This window comes from Falco cherrug, chromosome W, assembly GCF_023634085.1.
Source record: "Falco cherrug isolate bFalChe1 chromosome W, bFalChe1.pri, whole genome shotgun sequence".
Classification (NCBI taxonomy): domain Eukaryota; kingdom Metazoa; phylum Chordata; class Aves; order Falconiformes; family Falconidae; genus Falco; species Falco cherrug.
In genome coordinates, this window is record NC_073719.1 from 6,353,609 (window position 1) to 6,381,586 (window position 27,978).

Genomic DNA, 27,978 nt, shown 5'->3' on the forward strand with positions numbered 1-27,978 from the left:
AGAGGATCAACAGGACTTGTACCCCTATGAAAAGACTCTCTTAAAAAACAAGAGGTTTCTGCTATTTTAATGGTAATAACAGAATGCTAAAATTTAAATGGCATAAATATCTGTACTACTTGTGCTATTGTTGTATCTTCTGTTTCTTTACTGTTGATGTTGTATTTGAGTTTTATATAATCACTTATAAGTGCTTTTAAAAAGAAATAATTGTAAATTACTAGAATATCTTTATCACCAGTGCATTGGGTATATATGGCAAGGTTTGGGGAATGGGGGGGAGTGCAGGGGTGGCATCTGTGCTGGACACAGCTGGTTCCAGCTGGCTTGGCAATGTACCCACTGCAGGCCAAAGCTGAGCCAATCAGTGAAGTTAGTGGTGCCTGTGTGAAAGCATATTTAAGAAAGGGCAGAAAACACTGCACAAACAAAGGAGAAGAGAAAAAGAGAGTGAGAAACAGCAGTGCAAACACCAAGGTCAGAGAAGGAGAGAGAGAAGGTGCTCCAGGCACCAGAGCAGAGATTCCCCTGCACCCTGTGGAAGAAACCATGACAGATCAGGTATTGTCCTGCAGCCCATGGAGAGGTCACACACTGGAGCCAGGGAAAAGTGTGAGAAGGAAGAAGCGACAGGGAGGAACTGTTATGTTGTGGGTTAACCCGGGTAGGCAGATAAGCACCACACAGTCGCTTGCTCACTTCCTCCCCCCAGTGGGACAGGGGAAGAGGAAAGGAACACTAAACCCAAGCAAACTTGAGGGTCAAGATAAAACAAACAAACAATTAAGTGAATAAGTGGAAGAAAAGGGAAGAAAAAAAAAAAAAGTGATACAAAAGCAATCACTCACCACCTCCTGTGGGTAGAACAATGCCCAGCCAGTACCCAAGCAAAAGATAGCTAACCCCCTAAAGCCCCTTCTTTTCCCTTTTATTGCTGAGCACGACATTATACGATATGGAATATCTCTTTGGTTAATTCAGGTCATCTGCCCAGTTGCGTCCCCTCCCAGCCTATTCACTGGGAGGACAGAGTGAGAAACAGAAAATGCTTGATGCTGTGCAAACACTGTTCAGCAATAGCTAGAATATTAGTGTGTTATCAGTACCGTTTTGGTAAAAAAATCCCAAACACAGCACTATATGAGGTGCTTTGAAGAAAACTAACTCTTAACCTAGCCAGGCCTAGTATATATATACTGACCATAACCCCCATCCCCTTTGCGATGCTTGGGAGAAAAGGCAGAAGAGTCAGGAGTGAAGTTGAGCCTAGGAAATGAGGGGTTGGGGGGAGGTGGTTTTCTAGTTTTTATTTTTGTTTCTCATTACACAAACCTATTTTGTCCCCCCCATCTTTCTGAGCAGAGAGGTGGGCATTTGGCTGTTAGCCAAGGTTGATCCACCACACACCAGTTAGAAAGATTTCTTTCTGACAGCACAAAAAATTTAACAGAACTTTTTTCATTATAAAGAAATTGTTTTCTTTTCAGGTACCATGATCAACAGGATGTTACAAGCAACTTCCTTGGAGCAATGTGGTTGATTTCAATAACATTTCTATCTATTGGATATGGTGACATGGTACCTAATACATACTGTGGGAAAGGAGTCTGCTTACTCACTGGAATCATGGTGAGTGTTTCAGAATTTATTAACTGGATATCAGATTAAGTTTGTTGGAATTAAACCCCAAAATCATGGTAGTCATAACAGAAATATTTGGGCCATATTTATGGACCAAATATTTATATGGTCCATAGTTTTCCATTGCTTTAAGTGGATTTACGTAGTGCAGTTTTCATTATAAGAGTTTTGTTACCATTGATTTAATTGCTAGATCATACACATTCAGTACATATTTATTAGCTGTACTTAATATCTAATTTCAATTTTTTTTTTATTGTAGCTTTTGGCCAAGTTAGATAGAGAGTAAGGCAATAAATTATAATAGAAATTTCTCCATATTTACAGTAAATTAGAAGTAAAAAAACTCCTGACCCTGACGCTTTTATTTGTATCAAGCTCCTGTGTACATGTCCCTGTGAGTGAGTTCAGGATGGGCATCATATATAATATATATGACAGTAAGATCCATTGATCATTAAAAGTAATGCAGCTTCAATATCTACCTTCTATTAAAACAGGTATATTGGGATTATAGATGAAAACAAAGGGTGGCAAAAAGTTTCCCTTTCTGACCATGTGTTTTAGTAAATCTGTTCTTTATAAAAGTATGTATTTTATGTTCAGAGCATAAAACAGAACAATGCATTTTTGTAGTGTTGAAAGCTTTTTTTCCAAATACTTCTTTTTTATTTTTTAACATCTGACAGTTATCAGGTCCTTAACATTTATTAAGAAAGACTTCCAGTAAATTTTTTGTAGTCAAATACATATCTCTAAGTACAGAGTTTGCAATCTAGTGAAAACACAGGTGGAAAGCACAGGAATGAATCGCAGAATCATTTAGGCTGGAAAAGATCTTTGAGATCATCGAGTCCAACTGTTAACCCAGGACTACCAAGTCCATCGCTAAACCATGTCCATAACCACTGCATCTACATGTTTTTTAAACACCTCCAGGGATGGTGATTCCACCACCTCCCTGGGCAGCCTGTTCCAATGCTTGACCACCCTTTCAGTGAAGACATTTTTCCTAATATCCAATCTAAACCTCCCCTGGCAAAACTTGAGGCCATTTACCTCTTGTTCTGTTGCTTGTTATCTAGGAGAAGAGACCTACCCCCACCTGCCTACAACCTCCTTTCAGGTAGTGGTAGAGAGCAATATGATCCCCCCCTGAATGTCCTCTCCTCCAGACTAAACAAACCCAGTTCCCTCAGCCACTTCTCATAAGACTTGTTCTCTAGACCCTTCACCAGCTTTATTGCCCTTCTCTGGACACACTCCAATACCTCAATGTCTGTCTTGTAGTGAGGGGCCCAAAATGGAACACAGTATTCAAGGTGCAGCCTCACCAGTGTGGAGTACAGGGGGACAGTCACTTCCTTTGTCCTGCTGGCCACACTGTTTTGGATACAAGCCAGGATGCTATTGGCTGCCTGGGCACACTGCTGGCTCACATTTAGCTGTCTGTCAACCAACTAGACCTGTATCTGCTGTCTTCTGGGGTATTTGCCTTTGTTCTTCATTCCAAGCTGGATTTTTATGACAGATAGAGTAAAAAGCGGCCATAAATTCATTAGGAAAAGAGAATATGCAGCATATATCGCCACAGGGATGTGCAGAACTCTGCTATAATGCTTTCCTTCTTCCCAGACACTGTTTAGAAATAAGAAGCAAATGCTTCAAGAAGCAGTTATTAGATCATTAGCCCTCCTCATTATCATCTCTGACTACATCCTTGACAACAGCTAAATTCTAGGTTAACTTGCCTTTAACATTTACTCAAAACAAATTGTCCAGCATTCTTAGCGTTTTCAGAATGAAAAAAAAATTACTGTAACAAATCTTTCCTGGTTTCCAAGCCCTGCAGAAGTGTAATGAAAATGTTAGTATTGTGTCATGGTTTAACCCCAGCTTGCAACTAAGCACCATGGTGCTGCTTACTCACTCCCCCCCACCTAGAGGAATGGGAAGGAGGATCAGAAAGGAATGTGAAACTCAAGGATCAACGTCACAGCACTCTCCAAACTATCAAGCTGCAACAAGATCTTTTACCATCTCTATACCAATATACTCTTCATACAGTCCCTCTGCTGCCTTCTCCTCACCTCATCCAGGCAACACTTCTCATCTTTCCTCTGCTTCTTCCTCCTCTCTCCTCCTTAGCTGCTCTCTCTTCACTAGCTGCCCAACGTCTTAACCAGCCACAGCTGCACCTTATCTACATCAGCCAACTCACTGCCCCTGAAGCCAGCCCACAGCTGTATATTATCAATGATAATTAACCCAGATTCATTCCTCTACAGGTTGAGATATGAACAATTTAATTGGTAAAGCAAAAGCCACACACACAGGCAAAGCAAAGCAAAAAATTCATTCACCACTTCCCATGGGCAGGCAGATGTTCAGCCATTCCCAGGAAAGCAGGGTTCCATCACACATAACAGTTACTTGGGAAGACAAACACCATAATACCAAACATCCCCACCTTCCTTCCTCTTCCCCCTGTTTATATACTCAGCATGACATCATATGGTATGGAATACCTCTTTGGCTAATTTGGGTCACCTGTCCTGGCTGTGTCCCCTCCCAATTTCCTGTGCCCCTCCAGCCCTCTGGCTGGCAGGGCCCAAGGAAACAAAAAGTCCTTGATTTAGTATAAACATCACCCAGCAACAACTAAAAATATCAGTGGGGTTATCAACATTGTTCTCACATCATAGCCAAAACACAGCACTGTACTAGCTACTAAGAAGAAAATTAACTCTATCCCAGCTGAAACCAGGACATATTGATACTAATCATCCATGTGTTTCACACTGTTATTGGGTTTATATTGATGAAAATAACAGCAGAATCTGGACTGATCTGAAAATTTTAATGGTTATGGGTAGGCCGTATGATTTTATTATGATGAAAACAAGGTAAAAATAAAATAACAGAAACAGTCTCCAGGTCCTTGCAAGTTTATTCTATGTGCTCATGAATGAACCGCACCAGAAGCTGAAATTATATGCTGTATTTGTCATTTTGCTTATGAAAGCACTATTTGGAATCAGGTATAGAATTATTTACAGCAGCTGTATCCATTGCTTTAGTGAAAAGCTACAGTACTGGTTAATATATACTGATTACACACATAGCATTTATTTTTCAGAACTGAAACAAGACCACTTTGAAAACTAGGGTTGTAAAAGGTACAGATGATATTCACCTGCATGTCTTTGGTTGCTTTTTATGATTGTAGTAGATTTGCATGGCAAGGTTGTTTTTTTTTTGGGGGGGGGAGGAGGGGCTACAGGGGGGCTTCTGTTCCCCCATGTCCAATGGAGCTAAAGCCAGCTGGCTCCAAGAAAGACCCACCGCTGGCCAAGGCTGAACTAATCATCAAAGGTGGTAGCACCTCTGTGATAGCATATTAAGCATGGGGGAAAAAACAAAGAAAAATCTGTGCCAGCAGAAGAGAGGAGTGAGACTATGTGAGTGCAACAACTTGGCAGACACCAAGGTTGCTGAAGGAGGGGGAGGAGGTGCTCCAGGTGCCAGAGCAGAGATTCCCCTGCAGCCCATGGTGAAGACCTTGGTGAAGCAGGCTGTCCCCCTGCAGCCCATGGAAGTCCATGGTGGAGCATATATCCACCTGCGCCCATGGAGGACTCCACACTCCCAAAGGAGGCTGTGACCCATGGGAAGCTCGCACTGAAGCAGGTTTGCTGGCAGGACCTGTGACCCTGTGGGGGACCCACGCTGGAGCAGTCTGTTCCTGAAGGACTGTACCCCATGGAAGGGACCCATGCTGGAGCAGTGTGTGAAGAACTGCAGCCCGTGGGAAAGATTCATGTTGGAGGTGTTCATGGAGGACTGTCTCCCGTGGGAGGGACCCCATGCTGGAACAGGGAAAGAGTTTGAGGAGGAAGGAGCAGCAGAAACAGTGTGTGATGAACTGACTGTAACCCCCAGTCCCCATTTCCCCTGTGCCACTCAGGGGGAGGAGGTAGAAAAGTAGGGAATTAAGTTAAGCCCAGGAAGAAGGGAGGGTTGGGGGGAAGGTGGGTTTTTTTCTGATTTGAATGGTAATAAATTAAACTATTTTTCCCCAAGTCGAGTCTGTTTTGCCTGTGTTGGTAATTGCTGAATAATCTCCCTGTCCTTATCTCAACCCACGAGCCTTTCATTATATTTTCTCCCCCCTGTCTGGTTGAGGAGGGGAGTGATAGAGCAGCTTTGGTGGGTACCTGGCATTCAGCCAGTGTGAAAAACTTATACAATGATTAAAAACTCTGCAGCTACATATGAAGCAGTAAGGCTCCAAGGACTCAGTAGTACTTACATAGTCAGGATCACGTGGTGAGTTTGAGATAAATACCTCCAGAGACAGAAAGCATTCTTAACAAAAAAGAGGTCAGGCAGGTAGTGTGTGATGGTAGTTAAAACAGTAATGAAAATCTGACCCTTAATTAAATTTTAAAGGCTATCAGCAATATGGCTTTGGCAAGCTGTCATCTTTGAGAAGAAAATTATGAAGCAATGTGAGAAATATTGCTGTTGAAATTACTGGGGTTTTTTTTGCTAAAGGATCTGAAAGATATGAAGTGTGAAACAGTGAACATATTAATGAACATATCCTCCAGACTAAACTCCAAGATCAAAAAGTTCATAGCTCTTAAATATAATTCTTTAAAAACAGCTACTCTTCCAAAACTTGTATAGTAACTAATTAATGTTTATTGTGGAAAAGATGTGATTTCAAGAAGAAAAATTTGATTCCCTAGCATCTAAAGTAGCAAGTAGATTACTATGATCAATACCCAATACCACTGAATTTTTGCTTTTGGATAAGGCCCCTGTTAAAATGTATAGAAGGGAAAATAAATAGAAATACTTATGAATACATGTTTAATTCAGGGAAACATCTGTAAATGACTGGTTACAAGAGTGGTTACAGAGACCACTGAAGAGTTAATGTTGACTTTGCAGAATTGATGGCCCAAGGAGGACTCCTTTTGTGTCTTGATCCTACAGACCAGAGAGAGCCCATGTATGCCCTGGCTGTCCTCCAGCTTTTGCCTCAGGAATTGGTTTCTGTGGGATGGAAATTGGACTACTCAGGCTAAAACCTGCATTGTGCTTCTACCAGGGAAATAGACTTTATGCAGTCTGCTGATGGCACCAAGTTGTGCTGGCTATTAAAACTGAAGTTATTGCTACCTAGAGGTACTGGTTCAAGTGATATGTTTTAAATTCTCCTGGAAAACAGGAAAATCTTTACATATTATTCTGATGATACTAAAGGAAAATAAGCAGTTGAGAATCATTAAGTGAGACAGTAGTCTAATTTATGTATTAGAAAAAGTAAAATAAGCAAAAAAACCCCTGTGAATCATTTGTATTCTTGAAAAAATAAGGTAAATATTTAAAGAATGTGTTCTGTCATATTGAACAATTTATTTTGGATCTTGAAAAACACTTAAATGTGTGAATCTAATGAAAATATTGAAACTGCAGTACAGAGTTGGTGGCATTGGTAAATGCAGAGGCTGTTTATATACTGGCAAGAGAAACTGAACTGGGTACCTCTCTAAATCACCTATCTGGTTTTGTAATGAGATTTCACTAGGAAGCAGTCTATTCAGACCATGCAGTCCATGCAGACTAGCAGACTATGGACCAGGTAGATGAGAAATTGGATAGTAAATATGTTCTCTACCTTCTCTATACATTAATTAGGCCTGCAGAGAGTGATTGATGAATAGAAATATGAGTGCCATCTTCTGTATCAGAACAGGATATAGAATAGATGGGGAGACCTGCACCATTTTTACCAGGCCATGCAACTTGTCTGAGTTTTGGCTACCCACTGAATATGCGGTGGTTATCAATGCATACCTGCCAGATCTCACAGTTCCTGGTCAACAGCCTGAGCTCAGCTACAGGTGGAGCACTTTATTTGTGCCGTTAACTTCAGTGGCACTGTTTATACATGGATAGTATTTTCATCTGATTAACTATTTTATAGAGTTGGGGCCTTGGAGTGTTTTTCTAATTTTCCTTGTTTTATGAGGAGTATATAATGAAGATAACAAAATTGTAAAGAAAGGAAGTAGAAATTGGTAGACATAAAAGGAGAGGCAATCATGAGAAGCTATAGAAATATGCATAATTATTGAGTGTGGGATGGGAAGAATTGGAATGAATGAATGAAGTATTAAAAATATATGAAGAATATGGAGGATATTGAATAGCTCCTGGTCTAGTATGAGAATAGGGAGTTTATTTGTCTATATTAAAATTCATTACATTTGGAACAAATAAGTAGAAGTAAGATAACATGGATGAGTTACAATTAACTGTTTTATCACAGGATGCACAGAGTAGGTGGCCATAGCTTGAATGAAGATTGCTTTCAATGAAATAGATATCCTGTAGGACAGGGGTCCTCAAACTATGGCCCACAGGCCAGATACGACCCCCCAGGGTCCTCAATCCGTCCCCCTGTATTTACAGAACCCCCCCGCCCCCCCCCCCCCCCGCCGGGGGTTGGGGGGGGGGAAACCAAGCAGCCACAGATGACCTCCTGCCACTTCATCCGCACGCCGGCCCCCTGTTTAAAAAGTTTGAGGACCCCTGCTGTAGGATTTTCATGTTGGCCTTGCTGTTGCTGAAATTGCAATTTAAATGCTTCTTATTTAAATTAATTCCAAAGAGATCATTAAGCCTATCAAAGAAGCAAAAAAATTATAAGGATTTTCTTAAAGGTGAATCATACAGGTAGGCAAGGAGATTAGATGTTTCTTTTGGAAAATTTTAAAGTAGCATCTTTTAACTATTGGATCTGAACCCCACCCATGTAGGTGAATAATTCTTATCAGAGCAGTAACAACGCAGTGTGTATAATCTAGCCTCCAGAATACTAGCTTTTTAATTCCAAGTACTGAATTAAAATTTACTCAGATACAATTGTAAAACTTCTCTTATAGCAATTTTTAAAGTCCATGTGGAAGTCTGCATTTGATTTAAAAGGATTGCAGATCCTTTCCTACACATGCTAAAAAAGCCACCAGAATGAGGTGTTTATGCTGTATGACAAGGGGAACTCTTCATATAAGGTTAAATTGTATTTGCTCATGGGGTTTCATCTCAGACCACCCTGGTCTTATCAACAAATATAAAGAAACATGCCATCTGCATGAGGAACATGGTAACTAGGATAGCATAATTTTGAAACATCTGATTTATGTTGGTAGCAAAATCTGATCTGTAACATCTTTGAAATTTAATAGTTACTAGATTTTAAGAAAAACAGAAAAAAGTAGATTCTAACTTCAGAGCTAACATTGGCTGAAGATCTTATGGGAAGATTCCTAAACAAAAGAAAAAGAAGGTAAACATCAGAATAGAACAGTGAAATGTGAAAATTATTTTATAGAACATATAGATAATGTACATAAAGGTCATAAATTATTTTGCATTGTAATGCCTAGAACATTGTGTGATTTTTAGGAAAAATGTTTTTACACTGTTTAATATTGTAATTATTTGCAGAAACACAGAATTGTTTATTAAACACAAAAATGTGTTTGGAATTATGCTCAAAGTGCTGAAAAGGTATGATTAATATACTGCCTTGTGGGTAGATATGTATGACTAAACTGATAGAAGCAACAATTTTCTGTGATAACAGTAAGAGAATAATAGATTGTATTGCCATTTAAAAGTTTACTTAGAACATTTTGCACATTTATCAAGAACCTATAATATTTTTAGCATTTCTAGCGTCTGGTGGCAAAAGGTCAAAGCAATGTGGTAAATAGTTTTGTCGATAAGAATCTCAAAAATCTAGAACACAGTTCAGTTTTTACTTCCTGAGAATATAGGAAAATATGAAAAGCTTTTCATGCAGATTGGTAGCATTTCAGGTCCACCTCTCAGATATATGGTTGACTATAATTAATTTGACTCTGTGAATTCAATAATAAATATCAGTGACCTCAGGATTCAGAACAGTTTGTATTTAATCCTTCTAACACAATACAATCTAACTGGAAAATCTGTCAAGCAGAAACATAAAATGGAGAAGACAGTTAAGGATGCTTGAATTATTAGGGTTGAAACTATTAAAAGTTGGACTGGTCAGAATTTCTTCAGCTCCTTTATTATTGTTGTTACAGCATATCAATTTGCCAAAGTGAAAACTTTTCTCAGGAACACTTACTTCTGTATTATTTTATGGCTGTGGCTTCCTGGGATAAAATTTCTAATTGGTGTAAAGAAATGAGAACATATAACGATTAAAATGAAGTTGAGTAGCTACAGAAAGATTGAGCAATCGGTCCCTGAGGCAGTAGTGGTTAGTGCAGTGATCTGGAATGCGAGAGAACAGAGGTAAAAGAAAGCCTCTGCTATTTGAGTAAACAAAGTCTTCTAGAAGATGTAACTATATTTTAGAAAAACACAAACACCCTCAGAAGCTCTTCATTTCATCCCAATAGAATAAGGAAGATTTTTAAATGTGAGAGGACAGGAAAAAGCTGTTTCCAATTTAGATCTAATTAGAAATTACAGCTGCATTTCATCAAGTTCAAAGGCAGTCAATTACTGACTGGAATAAACGGCAATTCTCCCAAGATATCTTTTTTCTACATAAATATTACTGGGGATGACTGAGGTACAGAAAAACTTTTGTTTTGAAAACATGTAGCTTGGTTTGGTTCCATCTGCAATAAGTTTGAATTTTAATGCAACAAGTTTTCATATACCTTTACATGTATTTTCATGAAACTTTTGTATTTATACTCTGGGTTGCATGATTTTTCATGACAGATGTTGGACAAGAGCATCCTTGGTAGACATCCTGAAATATTAAACTAATGTTTATCATCAGCATTATAGGCTGTTCTGCCTGCTGATTGAGGGAAATCAAATTTCACCTCCTTGCTCAGAAAAAAAGTTTTTGCATGCCAGGTGGCTGGGTTTTTGATATGGCGACACCTGGCAAATTGACTGTATTGGACCATCGCCACGAACATGCCAAGGCAAGCACTATATACTCACCATGGTGGAAACAACTACTGGGTGGCTAGAAACATACCCTGTATGTGCACATACAGGTCCCTGTAGTGCACATAGGGAAGTGGCTGAGGAAGGTGGTGTGAATTGCTCCTCCCATGGGAAAAGGAAAACCAATTTGTGGGATTGTCTTCACTCAAGGACCTGGGTGTACTTAGTGGGTAATGCAGAAGGATGGGGATACCCGGTGCGTGCCTCAAGGAAATTTAACCTTGGGGGGAAAAATAAGCTGTGATGCGAGCTGTACATTGTAGGAAGTAATGTAGCAGGAGTGACCTGAACCGATTAAGAGTGAGATTCTCAAGGAACCAGACAACTGCAATGCTGACCCAAACCAAACTGGTGCTGGTGCCCAACAATCGAACATACTGATTCTGATGTCCTGAGTACCCATCTTGACATATGGGGCCCAAGTCATAGCCTTTTGTGAATATCTGAAGGAGTAGAGGAAGCTCATGGAATGGAAAAGTAATTATCTATCATTTAAAGGACAGGGGATAGCAGTTAATGAGAATGTATAAATCTGTATGTTGGGTATAAAGATGGTTTAAGTCTGTAGTTTCAGTTGTAAGTGTTGGTAAGAAGGAATGTCAGTAATGAGAATGAAATACAGTGGAATGGTTAGAAGATATATATATGTATATATGTATTAAATTATGTGGGACCTGAGCATGACGCAAATGGTATGGAATAAGGGGTGGAGATTGTATTGGGTCTGGCTGGGTTGGAATTAATTTTTCCCATAGCAGCCCTCATAGTGCTGTGCTTTGTATTGATAGCTAGAAAGGCGGTGATAACACACCAGTGTTTTGACTACTGCTAAGCAGTGCTCTCACAGCATCAAGGCTGCCTCTCCAATATACTCCCCCTCACCAGTAGGCTGGGGGTGGGCAAGATCTTGGGAGGGGACATAGCCAGGACAGCTGACCCAAAGTGACCAACAGGATATTCCGTACCATATAACATCTGCTCAGCAATAAAGCTAAGAGAAAGGAAGAGGAAGGGCGAGGCATATGTTATTTATGTCATTTGTCTTCCAGAGCAACTGCTACACATACTGAAGTCCTGCTTCCCAGGAAGTGGCTGAACATCGCCTGCTGATGGGAAGTAAGGAATAACATATTTTGTTTTCCTTTGCTTCCCACACGCAACCTTTACAATTAGTTTATTAAACTTCCTTTATCTTGAGCCACAATTTTTTTTTCCATCTTATTTTCTCCCCCTGCATCCTGCTGAGGAGGGGAGTGATAGAGCATCTTGATGGACACATGGCATCCAACCAAGGTCAAACCACCACATTATTCTTTCTTAAAAAATAAAAAGAGAATGTACAGTTCACATTATAGCCAAAACACAGCACTGTACTAACTACTAAGAAGAAAATTAACTCTATCCCAGCTGAAACCAGGACAGTTTCCCACCAGTCATATGTCTGCAAAGCAGACACATGGATCCCAAGGGAAATGAGAAAGAAATGTGACAGCTGCATCCTTTCAGCTACAGACACGTATAGCAGTACATTTTTTGTGACAACTACAACACTAAACACTGAGATTCACTTCCAGTCCAGCTAAACCAAAGCTGCCAGAAAACTTTCAGCTAGCCACTGATACACCATATTCCTTTCTTACCGATAGCACCCTCTAGGCATATATATCAGTTTTAGGCAGACAATGTGGTTGCAGAAAATGCAAAAATGAATTGAACGACTTTCATAGAATGGTTTGGCCCTGGCTGAATGCCAGGTACCCACCAAAGCTGCTCTATCACTCCCCTCCTCAACCAGACAGGGGGGAGAAAATATAATGAAAGGCTCGTGGGTTGAGATAAGGACAGGGAGATTATTCAGCAATTACCAACACAGGCAAAACAGACTCGACTTGGGGAAAAATAGTTTAATTTATTACCATTCAAATCAGAAAAAAACCCACCTTCCCCCCAACCCTCCCTTCTTCCTGGGCTTAACTTAATTCCCTACTTTTCTACCTCCTCCCCCTGAGTGGCACAGGGGAAATGGGGACTGGGGGTTACAGTCAGTTCATCACACACTGTTTCTGCTGCTCCTTCCTCCTCAAACTCTTTCCCTGTTCCAGCATGGGGTCCCTCCCACGGGAGACAGTCCTCCATGAACACCTCCAACATGAATCTTTCCCACGGGCTGCAGTTCTTCACACACTGCTCCAGCATGGGTCCCTTCCATGGGGTACAGTCCTTCAGGAACAGACTGCTCCAGCGTGGGTCCCCCACAGGGTCACAGGTCCTGCCAGCAAACCTGCTTCAGTGCGAGCTTCCCATGGGTCACAGCCTCCTTTGGGAGTGTGGAGTCCTCCATGGGCGCAGGTGGATATATGCTCCACCATGGACTTCCATGGGCTGCAGGGGGACAGCCTGCTTCACCAAGGTCTTCACCATGGGCTGCAGGGGAATCTCTGCTCTGGCACCTGGAGCACCTCCTCCCCCTCCTTCAGCAACCTTGGTGTCTGCCAAGTTGTTGCACTCACATAGTCTCACTCCTCTCTTCTGCTGGCACAGATTTTTCTTTGTTTTTTCCCCCATGCTTAATATGCTATCACAGAGGTGCTACCACCTTTGATGATTAGTTCAGCCTTGGCCAGCGGTGGGTCTTTCTTGGAGCCAGCTGGCTTTAGCTCCATTGGACACGGGGGAAGCTTCTGGCATCTTCCCACAGAAGCCACCCCTGTAGCCCTCCTGCCACCAAAATCTTACCACGCAAACCCACTAAATTTGAGGTGGAAAGTTTCTTCAATGATCGTCAAGTCCAACTCCCCTGCACTGGGAAGGGACATCTTCAACTAGTTCAGGTGGCCCCATCCAACCTGACCTTGAACAAATCCAATGATGGAGCATCCACAACTTCTGTGAGCAACCTGTTCCAGTGTCTTACCACCTTCATCATAAAGAAAAAAAATCTTCCTTATATCTATACTGAATCTACCCTCTTTCAGTTTAAAACCATTACTCCTTTTCCTGTCACTACAAGCCCTTGTAAACAGTCTGTCCCCATCTTTCTTACAAGCTCTCTTTAGGTATTAGAAGGCTGCTCTAAGGTCTCCCTGGAGCCTTCTTTTCCCCAAGCTGAACAACCCCAACTCTCTCAGCCTTTCTCCATAGGAAAGGTGTTCCAGACCTGCGGTCATTTTCGTTGCCCTCCTCTGGACCTGCTCTAATAGGTCCATGTCTTTTACTGGGGACTCCAGAGCTGGACACAGTACTCCACGTGGGATCTTGCCAGAGTAAAGTAGTGGACAATAATCACCTCCCTTCACCTGCTGGCCACGCTTCTTTTGATGCAGCCCAGGATATGGCTGGCTTTCTGGGCTGCAAGTGCACATTGCCAGCTCACGTCTAATTTTTCATCCACCAGTACCCCCAAGCCCTTCTCTCCAAGTCTGCTCTAAATCCATTCATCCTTCAGTCTCTATTGACAGATAAGGAGAGTGGCTTGCAACTACATCAGTGAATTCCCTCAGGACCCTGGGATGTATCTCATTGGTCCCATGGACTTGTGTATGTTCAGGTTCCTCAGGTGGTCTTAAACTTGATATTCTGTGATGGGAGGGACTTCATTCCCCCAGTCCCTGCCTTGAGGTTCAGGGATTTGAGAGATGGGGGAAGAGAGATTACCACTGAAAACTGATGTAAAAAGATTGTTAAGTACTTCATCCTTCTCCATGCTGATTGTCAACAGTTCTGTCATATTTAGCAAGGGGGGGTAAGTTTTCTTTAATCTTCCTTTCTGACCAACATACCAGTAGAAGCCCTTCTTGATCTTCACATCCCTTGCCAAATTCAGCTCCAACTATGCCTTATCTTTCCTAATCCCATCCCTACACATCCGGGCAGCGTCCCTATATTCTTCCCAGGATACATGTCCCTGTGTCCACTGCCTGTGCATTTCCTTCTTACACTGCAGTTTGACCAGGAGGTCCTTAGCCTTGCTGGTATCCTGCCTTCCTTGCCCAATTTCATTTATGTGGGAGTTGAGAGCTCTTAGATTCTAAGAAAAATGTCCTTAAAGAGCTGCCAAGTCTGTTCAGTTCCTTTATCCCTGAGGGCAGCTTCCCAGGGGGTCCCCATTCACTAATTCCTTAAACAACTGAAAGTTCACTCTCCTAAAATTCAGGATTTTGATTTTACTTATTGCCTGGCCCACATCCCTCAAGACTGTGAATTCCATTAGGGCATGATCACTGCAGTCCAGGCTGCCACCAGTCTTGACCTCTCTAATTAGTTCATCTGTGTTTGTAAACAACAGGTCCAGTAATACTTCTCCTCTGATTGGGCTGTTATTGTGGCTTAAACCCCAGCTGACAACTAAGTACCACACAGCTGCTTGCTCACTCCCCCCCACCCCCACTCCCGGTGGGATGAAGAGGAGAACTGGAAAAATGTAAAACTCATGGGTTGAAATAAGAACAATTAAATAACTGAAATAAAGTTTAATAATAACAACAACTGTAATAAAAAGGAGAGAGAAAGAGAGGGGAATAAAACCTAAGAGGGAAAAAAACCCCAACAAGTGATACACAATTGCTCACCATCCACTAACTGATGTCCAGCCAGTCCCCAAACAGCAATTTGCAGCCCCTGGACAACTCCCCCCAGTTTATATACTCAGCATGACATTCTGTGGTATGGAATATCCCTTTGGCTAGTTCGGGTGAGCTGTCCTGGCTATGCTCCCTCCCAGCTCCTTGTGCACCTACTCACTGGAAGAGCATAGGAAACTTGAACAGTCCGTGATTTAAAGCACTACTTAGCAACAACTAAAACATCAGTGTGTTATCAACATTATTCTCATACTAAATCCAAAACAGCCCTGTACCAGCTACTAGGAAGAAAATTAACTCTGTCCCAGCTGAAATCAGGACAGCTGTCTATTACCTGGATTAAGAATTTATCCTCAATGCATTCCAAGAGTCTCCTGGACTGCTTACAGCTTGCTGTGCTGCTTTTACAGCAGATGTCAGGTTGGTTGAAGTCCCCCAGGGGGATCAGGGCCTGCAACTGTGATGCTTCCTGTAGTTTAAATAAGAACACTTCATCAACATCCTCCCCTTGATTGGGTGGCCTGTAGTAAATGCCAACCACAAGGTTTCCTTTATAGGTGAAAATTAAAGACTAAGCCAACAAGCTCTCAAACTGTTCATCACTGTTTTTTAAAGACAGCTCTGTGAAATCAATATTTTTTTTCTCTTACATAGAGGGACCCCCCCTGCCCCTCCTTCCTTGCCTGTCCATCCAGGTTATAGCCATCAATTGCAGCACTCCAGTCATATGATTCATCCCACCACATTTCATTGATAGTGATTAGATCATAGCTTTCGATCCTGCACAGAGGCTTCCAACTCCTGTTTGTTACCCATGCTGCGTGCATTAGCATAGAGGCACTTCAGCTGTGCTATTGACCTTTTCACCTTTTTAGAGAATCATAGAATGATTTGGGTTGGAGGGGACCTTAAAAGGTCATCTAGTCCAACCCCTCTGCAATGGGCAGGAACATCTTCAATTAGATCAGGTGGCTCAGAGCCCCATCCAACCTGACCTTGAACAATTCCAATGATGGAGCATCTACAACTTCTCTGGGCAACCTCTTCCAGTGTCTTACCACCCTCATCATAAAAAAAAAAAAATAATTCTTCCTTATATCTAGACTGAAGCTACTCTCTCTCAGTTTAAAACCATTACCCCTTGTCCTGTCACTATAGGTCTTGGTAAACATGTGTCCTCAACTTTCCTTATAAGTCCCCTTTAAGTAATGAAGGGCTGCAATAAGATCTCTCTGGAGTCTTCTCTTCCCCAGGATGAATGACCCCAACTCTCTCAGCCTTTCTTCATAGAAGATGCATTGGATCCCTCTGATCATTTTTGTGGCCCTCCTCTGGACACACTCCAACATATTCATATCTTTCTTGTAATGAAGACTCCAGAGCTGGACACAGTACTCCAGGTGGGGCCTCACCAGAGTGAAGTAGAAGGGGAGAATCACCTCCTTTGACCTGCTGGCCACACCTCTTTTGATGCAGCCTAGGATATGGCTGGCCTTCTGGGCTGCAAGTGCACGTTACCAGCTCCTGTCTACTTTTTCACCCACCAGCACCCCCAAGTCCTTCTCTGCAGGGCTACTCTTAATCCCTTCATCCCCCAGTGTTGTAGTTGGAATCCAACTCAGTCAGCCTCACACAGGGTACCAATCGTTGCAGCACAAACTAGTAGACTGCAACAAGGCTTTACCACTGGTCAGATTCTACTGTCTGTGCCGTATCACCTTTCTCCAGACACGACACGACACGACACGACACGACACGACACGACACGACACGACACGACACGACACGACACGACACGACACGACACGACACGACACGACACCCACTCCCACAAGCCTCAGGGCTATTTAACCACTTAGCAGAACAAACTACACCTGCACATCATCCATGTCAATCAACCCACTGCCGCTGAGGCAAGGCCACAGCTGCATGTTATCAATGCTAATCAACCCACTGCCTTCATTCCTCTACACCCCAGCCTGCATTGATAATGGGGATTGCCCCAACCTAGTTGCAGGACTTTGCCTTGTTGAACTTCATGATGTTCATGTGGGCTAACTTCTTGAGCTTGTTAGGTCCCTCTGGATGGCGTTCCATCCCTCAGGTGTGTCAACCACACCACTCAGCTTGGTGTCATCTGCAGATTTTCTGAGGGTGCACTCGATTCCACTATGTCATTGGTGAAGATATTAAACAGTACTGGTCCCAGTAGAAACCCCTGAGGGACATCACTCATCACTGATCTCCATCCAGACATTGAGCTGTTCACCATTACCCTTTGGATGTGACCATCCAGCCAAATTCCTTATCCATCAAATAGTCCATTCATCAAATCCATCTCTCTCCAATTTAAAGAGAAGGATGTTGTGGGGGACCGTGTCAAAGGCCTTACAGAAGTCCATATAGATGACATCCATAGCTCTTCCCTTGTCCGCTTATATAGTCACTCCATCATAGAAGGCCACTATGTCAGAAGGTCAGGCAAGACTTGCCCTTGGTGAAGCCATGCCGGCTGTCTTAACTCACCTCCCTGTCCTCCATGTGCCTTAGCACAGCTTTTAGGAGGATGTATTCCACAGTCTTCCCAAGCACAGAGGTGAGGCTTACAGGTCAGTGGTTCCCAGGGTCCTCTTTTCTACCCTTTTTAAAAACAGATGCAATGTTTCCCTTTTTCCCTTCACCAGAAAGGAGTTCTTTCAGCTGAGCACACTTGCAGCTATGATATCCACCACTGCCTTCAGGTGTCAGGGGGATTTCCAGGTGCTGACACTCCATGCAACCTAAGGTCCAGACAGCTATTTCAGTCCTCAGGAGGTCTGTTTGAGTAGAGACATAAGCATAGGTAAGCTCTAGTGCGTTTTTTTTGGGTTTCAGCCTCAGCCTTGCAGTTGTGGCGTATGGACACCATTTTCTTTCAGCAGGTCACAGTCTTTTTATAGTTCTCAGAAAAATAGCCCCATAAAATGTTAGTTCTTTTGAAAGATGCAATCCTTCTAATTCTCTGGAGAACTCAAACTTCTGTATAGGCTTGCACAGCCACCAGTTAGTTGGGATGACTGTTGAGGTTGCAGCCTAAGCCTGATGGTGAGTAGAGCATGCAGCAGCCCACTAACAGGCAAAGTGTGCAGCCCTTCCCACACAAACTGCTAACACCACTCCCTGTTTGCACACCCTAGTCACAGGCGCTCTGTAGGGGACGGTTATATGTGATATCCCACATCCCATGGTTTGAACCAGTCACTGGGAGCCCAACTCCCGCCCGCCCCTCTTGCAAGACCTGTTGCCTGCCAGCCAGTCCCTATACACACACACACAGCCCAAGGGTGCCGGAGCCCCCGAAAACTCCCTCAGATAACCCCGGGGGACATTACAAAACCTCGAGCTCCTCTCAGCACACAGCAGCTACTGTGTTTGGAACTTTACCAAAAAACCAAGTGGAAATGCAAGAGGCATTTACTTTGAGGAGTACAGGTTTTCTCTGAGTCCCACATTTTTAGTGATGATCAAATGCTGTTTTCAGTGTGGCTTCTCTGGCAGTGCTAATGATTCTTTGTCTTAGATTTTAAAAGACAACAAAACCACTCCCCAAACTTAACCTTTTAGTTAAAGATTTGCAAGCACTTCTCTTTGCTTATCACTAAAAGTGGGCCCTTAATGAAATGCTAGTCCCAAATGCTTGACTATTGAAGTTTGAGTCTGAACCTTTGTCATGGTTTAACCCCAGTTGGCAACTAAGCCCCACACAGCTGCTCACTCACTCCCCCTACATGGGGATGGGGGAGAGAAGTGGAAGAGTAAAAGTGAGAAAACTCATGGGTTGAGATAACAGTTTAATAGGTAAAGCAAAAGCCGCATGCAAAAGCAAAGCAAAATAAGGAATTCATTCACTACTTCCCATTGACATATATTCAGCCATCTCCAGGAAAGCAGGGCTCCATCATATGTAATGGTTACTCAGGAGGACAAATGCCATCATTCCAAATGTCCCCCCCTTCCTCCTTCTTCCCACAGCTTTTTATTGCTGAGCATGATGTCATACAGTATGGTCTATCTCTTCAGTCATTGGGGTCAGCTGTCCCAACTGTGTCCCCTCTCAACTTCTTGTGTACCCCCAGCCTACTCGCTGGTGGGATGGTGTAGAGAAGCAGAAACGGCCTTAACACAGTGTAAGCTCAGCAATAACAAAAATAACAAAAAATAACAAAAATATCCCTGCTTATCAATACTGTTTCCAGCATAAATCCAGAACAACTCCATACTAGCTACTATGAAGAAAATTAACTCTATCCTAGCCCAAACCAGCACAATTATTTACTTTAAACCAGCACAAAAATTTACTTTAAAACAGGATAAATGGAATGGTATTGGAAATTATAAAATCTAGTAATGTACAAAAAGACTTTTTTAGAATTCTATTCTCAGAAGATACTTTGTTGCAGTTGAAATAATATGGTAATTTTATTTAGCCTAAGTTATTTAGGTGAAAAAAGGGCTTCTGCAGTATGTAGTAGTGATATAAGAAAAAAACTGGGTATATGAGCATGAATTAATTGAAATCATGTGACTGATTTTCACATGAATAGGGATATTAAAAAACATAGTGAGTATGATACCATTTAAAAATAACAGTATTTGGGTGCCAAGATTTGGGATAATTCACACTTTATAAGTATTTTTAAGGATGCTGAGATCGTCAGAGGAACCATATAGAAGTGCAGAGCACTGTAACATAAAATATTAATTGAATATGTACTTGTATTGGGTCTGGCTGGGATGGAGTTAATTTTTCCCATAGCAGCCCTCATAATGCTGTGCTTTGTATTAGTAGCTAGAAAGGTGGTGATAACACAGCAGTGTTTTGCCTACTGCTGAGCAGTGCTCACACAGCATCAAGGCTGTCTATCCAACCACCACCACCCCTCCCCCCCAAGGTCAGTAGGTTGGGAGGAGACATAGCCATAACAACTGACCCAAAATGACCAAAGAGATATTCCATAGGATATGAAATGCTCAGCAATGAAAGCTAAGAGAAAGGAGGAGGGAAGCGGGGAACTGGTTATTAAGGTGTTTGTCTTCCAGAGCAAGTGCTAGGTGGCTGGACATAGCCTGCTGATGGGAAGTAGAGAATAAATGTTGGGTTTTTTTTCCTTTGTTTTGGTGCACAGCCTTCACTTTTTTTGTATTAAACTGCCTTTAAATTGACCCATGAGTTTTTATTGATCTTATTTTCTCCCCTCCGTCCTGCTGAGGAGGGAAGTAATAGAGCAGCTTGGTGGGCACCTGTTGGCCAGCCAAGGTCAACCCACCACAGCCCTTTAAGTAGGATTTCAATGTGTTATTTCTGTAAGCTGTTAGTCATTTAAAGAATGAGCATAATTTGTTTTCCTTCAATGCACTGCAAAAAATAAGCACTAAGATAGTAAATGTATATTTTGTTGAAATGCTAAAACAGCCCATTTTTAAATCCTGAGATCTTGTCATATCTCACAAAGCCAGAGGGGTAGCCTGAATCTAGAATACCTTGCAGTTGCAGTAAAGTGTTCTGGTGATAAGGAAGATAGCAGATAGGTATAATAAACCATAGAGGTGGTTTCCATAGCCTATCAGTGACTATGTTCTACTGCTGCAGGCAATGTCTTTCATATGAGACATAAAGCTACTGTCTTTAACAGCTTTTGGTCATTATAACTGCTGTGACACTTTAAATAAGCATGAAAGTTGATCCTAAAGGCCTGGAACAATTTAAAATCAAACTGAATTTCTTTTGTCTGTTGCTCTTCCTCTAGCCTTTTTTTTTGGGGGGAGTGGGGTGGGGGGTGGGGAAGATGTTTTTTTTCTAATATTTCTTTTCTTTGGCTTTTGTGCCACTTTGCAAATAGTGAGGAAGGCACTCTATATTATTCTCATACCATGTTGGCATCCTTGCTGTGAGCAGGTGCAATTCAGTTATGCCATTAAATCCACATTTGTCCCAGAGTGTTATCCTGACTTACTGGGCCAAAGGACTTTTTTTCTCTTCCTGTTCTTGCCATATATACCCAATACACTATTGTATGGAGTAATTTTATTTTCCTCTGACAGAAACCTCCTGCATATTACTTGTTCTTTCCTGCCCTCCTTCACAAGAAGCAGATGAAAGAAGAGTTGTCTGTTTTCTGGGGAGATTCTTTCTGTTGTATCACATAGGATAGGGCAGCTCCTGCCTAGTCCTCTTGTCAAAAGTCTGGGTGCATTTCTGAAGTGCTCAACCTTAAGCTGCATTTGCCATCTTCCTCCTCTTTTGCTCTTCATGGCATGTGAGGAAGCAAAGAAATTGTTATTATCCCATTTTTTCGCTCACCTCATTAGAGAGTGAGACTGACTATTTTTTCCATGAACTTCACTCAAAGTGGGGATGGAGAATGTGGGGAAGAAGGAACAACAAAGCTAGAAATCTTGGTATGGAGGACAGGAGAGAAATGGGATGTGGAAATGCAGCAAAACTACAAGGGAATTTTTTGAGAGATTCTTGAAGGCTGTTGGGCACAGAAACTTTGATAGCTCAGAACTAATTGGACTGAGTCTTAGTGAGGTAACATTAATTTATTGAAACAATCTATCAGTGGAGTGAAATTGGAGACTAATTAATTGGAAACTTGCAAAATTCATTTGGTTCATCAATAAGTAAGTAGAAAGTGCAGATACTTTTTTTTTGCAGACAATATGTGAATAAGGATTTCTAGTGAGTTTATTTTTCTGTTTAGTAGTGGAATTTGAATTTGGAAAGCTAGATTCATAGATGTTCTGGATTTTCTGGAGATAGTAAATTGGGTATAGAGAAGGAATGGAGAGAAATGGAAGAAAGGTGTGTGACTAAAAATCTAGTAACCTTCAACTTTGAACAAGACTGCTTTACACACTAACAGCTAAATGTGGGTGAACCTGAGAGTTAAACACAGTCTCAATATACTTAATGTACTTTTAATTTATTTATTTTTTTAAAGAACCTGTGAAACTTGGTGTGGTGGATTGATCTTGGCTGGATGCCAGGTGCCCACCAAGCCACTCTATCACTCCTCAGCAGAACAGGTAGGGGGGAAAATAAGATGGAAAAAAACTTGTCAGTCAAGATAAAAGCAGTTTAATGAAGCAATAGCAAAAATTGTGCACACGGAAGCAAAGAAAAACAAAAGATATTATTCCCTACTTCTCATCAGCAGGCAATGTTCAGCCACTCCCCAGGAAGCAGGACATCAGTACACATAGCAGTTGCTCTGGAAGACAAATATCATAAATAATGAATGTCCCCCCTTCCTCCTCCTTTCTCTTAGCTTTTATATCTGAGCAGGCATCATATGGTATGGTATATCCCGTTGGTCAGTTTGGGTCAGCTGTTCTGTTTATGTCCCCTCCTGACCTCTTGCCCACACCCAAGCTTACTAGTGAGAGGGCGGGGGAATGTTGGAGAGACAGCCTTGATGCTGTGTGAGCACTGCTCAGCAGTAGCCAAAGCACTGATGTGTTATCACCACTTTTCTAGCTACCAATACAAGCACAGCACTATGAGGGCTGCTATGGGGCTCATCCAGACCCAATACACTTGGTTTAAAAAAAATACTAAAGCAGCAGAATTTTAGTAATGGTGTCATACTAAATGATAGCTGGAGCTGTGTGCAATATATGCTGTTTCTGGTTACCTGATTAATTTTAGCTTCTTCTCCTTTTCCTTAAAAAAAATTAAATATGTGATGCTGTCATTTCAAAGGAACTAGCACCTGCTTGCTTTGGCCTGTTATGAACATGCATGTCTGTGCATGTACATGAGTATACACACATACATACATAGCATAAACCAGAAACTTGCAACTTTCTCCATCTAAGTTTTGAAGAAATGGTGCTGTGTATGTGTGCTGTTTTTAATGAGAAACAGAAATACTATAGGAAAAGGTCATTGTAAACCTCAGAAAACAACTGCCCGAATTGCTCCACGACACAACACACATATAAGTTCTTACACAGAAAAGTAACAACCCCCATCCTGCCATCAAAAATATTCCTGCCCCATAAAAATTAAAAATGGAACTCTACTAAAATCCAACTGAACAGAAAACATTCCCCTGCTATCTACAGTAACCACCCCAAACTTTGAAAACACCCAACAGCCATCCCTACAAAAAGCACCAAGACAAACCCTACACCATATCCCATAACATGTCAATCCCCTCAAGCCTCAAGATAAGGCTAAACTTCCAGAGACACAGAATAAACAAAGACCACTAACATCCCACCTAAATAAACCGTAAACAACATGAAAGATACAAAAGAAATCCCTAAACTCAACAACCATTCACACTCCATAACAGACGCTGGTACCAAACCCACCACTCCATAATACAGAGACAGATTAGACGCTACTGCCAGGCCTCCTAAAACAAAACACAATGCTAAAAAAAGCACAAAATAAGTCATAGTAGTTCCTGCTTGGCTTTTCTTCAAGGTCTATGGCCTGAAAAACTGTTGTCTCAACCACAGGAACCCATAAAGCACATTCCCCACCCCCCAACATTCTATGCATAATTTTACATTAATTTATTTACCCCATATACTATATTAGCTCAGGGAATACATTCAATATATGTACCATACTCAGTATTATGTAGAGCATACCTCTCTCTTCCCCATTCTGTTCTCAGGGGATTGGCAGTCTTATCTTCATAGATAATAACCAATAACTGTACTACAACCATCCATTGGTGTACTGTACATATACTAAAGTGATTAAATACTAAATTTATGATAACTTTATCTTTAGACCTTAAAGAACATTCTAAGAATTCTTTCTTTTTTCGGTGATAAACACTAATGTACTCTTATTTCTTCTTTAGCAATTTCTGTACACTCTAGACAATTGTTAAGAACAGGGTATTCTGTATTTATTTACTAATATTCTGGGTTTTAAAATTGTTCTGATCACCCCCTTTGTTTATGCACTAGAAATGGAATGTGTTTGGATTTTCAACCCCCAAAGGAAAAAAAGCTGAACTTTTAAATAATGCAGCTCACCAATTATTTTGATGCCTTGGCAGTTTACTAGCCTGCAATTGCTGACTTATTTTATTCTGAATTGAAATAGCTGTAGCATGTTTATCAGGGAACAATCACCTGATGCCTGCCATAGTTCTACAGCAAAAGAGAAACTTCTATTAAAAACCCTACAAAATGCAATAGTAACATCTTGGGGGTTTGTTTTATTGTTTTCAGGGTGCTGGGTGCACTGCACTAGTGGTAGCTGTGGTTGCAAGGAAGTTAGAACTTACCAAAGCTGAAAAACATGTGCATAATTTCATGATGGACACCCAGCTAACTAAAAGAGTAAGTCACACTTTATATTCACAACTGAAAAGAAAACGTATGTTAAATTTATTTCTGCATTTGTTTTAAATGGTGTCATACTTCATTCTCTTATTGAACTTTTTCATGGGTGTGTTTTTGCAAGGCACTATGTGGAGGAACTGAATGCCCAGAGCTTCTCTTCGAAGTTGAGGGTAACAGCAGGTTCTGAGAAGATTTTGAGGATTTGAATATTCTTTAGAGAGCCCTTGCAGCTGGAAGATAATTGATGTAACCAACAGTTAAAAGCTGTGAAACTAGACTAATATGTTAAACTGACAAATTTTCATGCAGCATATGAGAAGAATATATATAATTTTAAGGTTTATTCTATTCAGCTATCCTTCCTTCATATAAATCTAAATATCAGTTCAATAGTGTATCCAAATGGTGTTTTGGTATTTCAGACTCATGAAACTCAACAGAAATGAAAAGCAAACAAAACAAGCAACCAAATATTGAGATGTATTTCAGATCACAAATCCATTACACACACAGTAGAGAAGTTTCCTCACAGCCTGAAGATAGCCACATCTTGTGGAAATGCAAGGACTAGAGATCTTAAAGAAGTCTCTAAAAACTGATTCTGCTTCCACTGAAGTCAGGACCAAAGTTCTCCACTGCTTTTATGGTTTCAAGGCTGGGAGCTCCTGCTGGGAAGAGCCACTGCATAGCATTCCTAAAATGTCTTTACCTATATATTGGGTTACCTCTGACACTGCAGTGACTGGCATGATAGCCAGATGGGAGAGAAAATACAGATCAATAACAAGAACTGTTTGCCTGTGCAAGTAGCCTAGTAATTCTGTCATTAATCAACATTGCATTGAAATTCCTTGTCTATTGCTTTCAAGTATTCTTGGGAATATTGGAGGGCCTAGGAAGGAACTTTAGGTATTCTTATGTTAAACATTTTATAGAAAGCCTCATTTTAAAAAAAATCAAAGCACTCATAAAATAGAATACTGGGTACATTTATTGACAAGTTGGTTTTTCATCTCCTCTAAGAATGATAAGAAAGAAACCAGAATAAGGAAAAATATAAAAACCAAAACAAACAAAAAACCTAAGAGCTCTGAAAATTTATAAAACTGTTAAATAGCTAAGAGAAACAAAGGTAATAATGATACAACAGGAAAGAGAAATGTTACGGTCCTATAAAATGCATCTAGATAATTGCCATACAGATAAGAAATTAATAATCCTTCACTGTAATTTATATTGTCATAAACAACAAGTGGTCCTAACTCTTTTCAAAAGGGAGAAGTAATTTCCAGATGCAAAGAGAGCTTGTCCCAATATCACTTTTATAAACAACATGGAAATTGCTCAGCAATCCCTTTGGTCTGATAACAGCTTTCTGACCTCACTGCTGCAGCTTCTTCATGTACCCACTTACCACAGTTAGGCAGTCTTAAGTGCTTTAGAAAGACGTTAAATTAGAAAAGATAAAAAAGAACATATTACTATTTTTGTCAGCCTGGTGTTTTTCTTTTACAAAACAGGTGAAAAATGCAGCAGCCAATGTACTCAGGGAAACATGGTTAATTTATAAAAGTACAAAGCTGGTTAAAAAGATAGACCATGCGAAAGTAAGGAAGCATCAACGAAAATTCTTGCAAGCTATTCATCAGTAAGTACAATTTTACTTCATTCTCCCTGTCCAATCACTCTCTCTCTCCTCCCCTCTCGTTATCTTTTCTTATTCTCTCTTTCTTGTTCTCATTCTGCCTCTTGTTCTCTCTCATTCCCTTGCTGTATCTCTTCCTATTTCTCTCTCATTTCCCCTTTTGCTCTTTCACTCATTCTCATTCTCTTTTTTATTTTCTTGTTCTCTCTTGCTCTCTCCCCCCCTCTATCCATCTCTGTTTTTTCTGTCTAAATATCTCTTTTTTTCTCTTTCTCATTCTCTCTCATTCTTTATTGTTCTGTATTTTTGCTCCTTTTTCTTTCTCTCTTTCTTCCCCTCTCTCCCTTTTTATCTGTCTCCATCTCTCATGTGCCCCCCTTCATTCTCTCTCCCCCTTCCCCATCTTGCTCTCTCTCCCCCCCTTTCTCCATTTAATTATCTCTGTTTAATTCCCTCTCTCTCTCTCTCCCCCTCCCCCTGGCTCTATGTTTCTTTCTGACAAAACCCCGTGCTCTTCCCTCCCACAGCTCTCTCCTTCACATTGTCTCGTGTTCTGTTTCTTGGCTTCTCTCAATTTCTTGTTCTCTCTCTCCCTCTTCCTCTTTGTTCCTCCTTCTCCCCTCTTTTCTGTCTCTTTTTCTTCCTCTCTTGCCCACTTCTCTCCCCCTTCCCTCATCATCACTCATTCTTTATTGGTCTCGCTGTCTCTGTCTTTTCTCTTTTGCTTTCTTGCTCTCTTGTGCTCTCTCTCTCTCTCTCTCTCACACACACACACATTTTCCCTCTCTTCTTTTCTTTCTCTTGCACATGCTCTTCCTCCTCTTTGCATGCTCTTCCTCTCTTGCACACACTCTCCTTCCCTCACACATGCACCTCCTCCCTTCCTAGAATTGTGCTCTTGAGTTTGAGTTTTCTTTTTCTTTCAGAGTAAGACAAAGATAAGGTTTTACTGTAGTATCTATTTAGAAAAGAAAATACTCTGGTTATGTGCAGCACAGGGTAATGCAGAATTGTTGAGAGTGTTTGTAGGAGTTTTCTAAGTCACAACCAGATAAAATTGTACAGTGATTCAGTTAGTCTTCCTTGGACTACACTGGGAGAAATAAAAATACTTTTGTCTCTAGCAGCCACAGACTCGTCATAAGGAATATCCAGGATCCACGCTGATATTTGTCTGTTCTATATGAGATGCCTATCCAGCCTATGGCAACCTTTTCTATGACCTGTGAAATGGGTTTTCCGTGACATACTGGGGAGATGTAGACTGATTAAGGTTCATTTTGAACTGGTGTTTTGATAATTTTGAAGTATGGATATGTGTGTGACCCAGGCTGTGAGGAGAGCTGGGGGCAGCATCCAGCTGACCCACCTACATTCCTGAAAATGATTCCTATGTGTCATCTTGCATAAAAGAGAGGAAGGGAAGGCTAGGTTATCAAATTTCCTGTTAGTAAATTGAAGATATCATTGGTTCTCTGTCTCATAGCAATGTTGTAAGGACTCAGTAGCTAAGCTTTGAAGACATGAAACATTCTACAAACCTTAATTTCTTTATCATATTTAGCAAACTTTCAGGGTTAAATGTTATTGTGCTCTTTTAGAAAAACTTGATACAGTAGAGTCCACAAAAGCTGAGGTATTTTTGGGTAGATAAAAAGGTTTTTTTATCAGTTCTGTCATCCTGCTTAGCTTAAAGGATTGGGAGGGTGAGAAGAGTGG

At 41.2% G+C, this 27,978-nt stretch overlaps 1 protein-coding gene across 1 annotated transcript in view; it reads left to right on the top strand.

Moving 5' to 3' along the window:
* Positions 1 to 1,491: 1,491 nt before the first annotated feature.
* The window catches only part of LOC129734475 (small conductance calcium-activated potassium channel protein 2-like), a 51,330-nt gene continuing 24,843 nt past the window's right edge, over positions 1,492 to 27,978 (top strand). Inside the window, exons 1-3 of the mRNA XM_055698034.1 lie at positions 1,492 to 1,629; positions 24,501 to 24,611; positions 26,135 to 26,262. Of these exons, the coding sequence (XP_055554009.1) occupies positions 1,531 to 1,629; positions 24,501 to 24,611; positions 26,135 to 26,262 (338 nt within the window). The 5' untranslated portion in view covers positions 1,492 to 1,530. The remainder of the gene's footprint in view (positions 1,630 to 24,500; positions 24,612 to 26,134; positions 26,263 to 27,978) is intronic.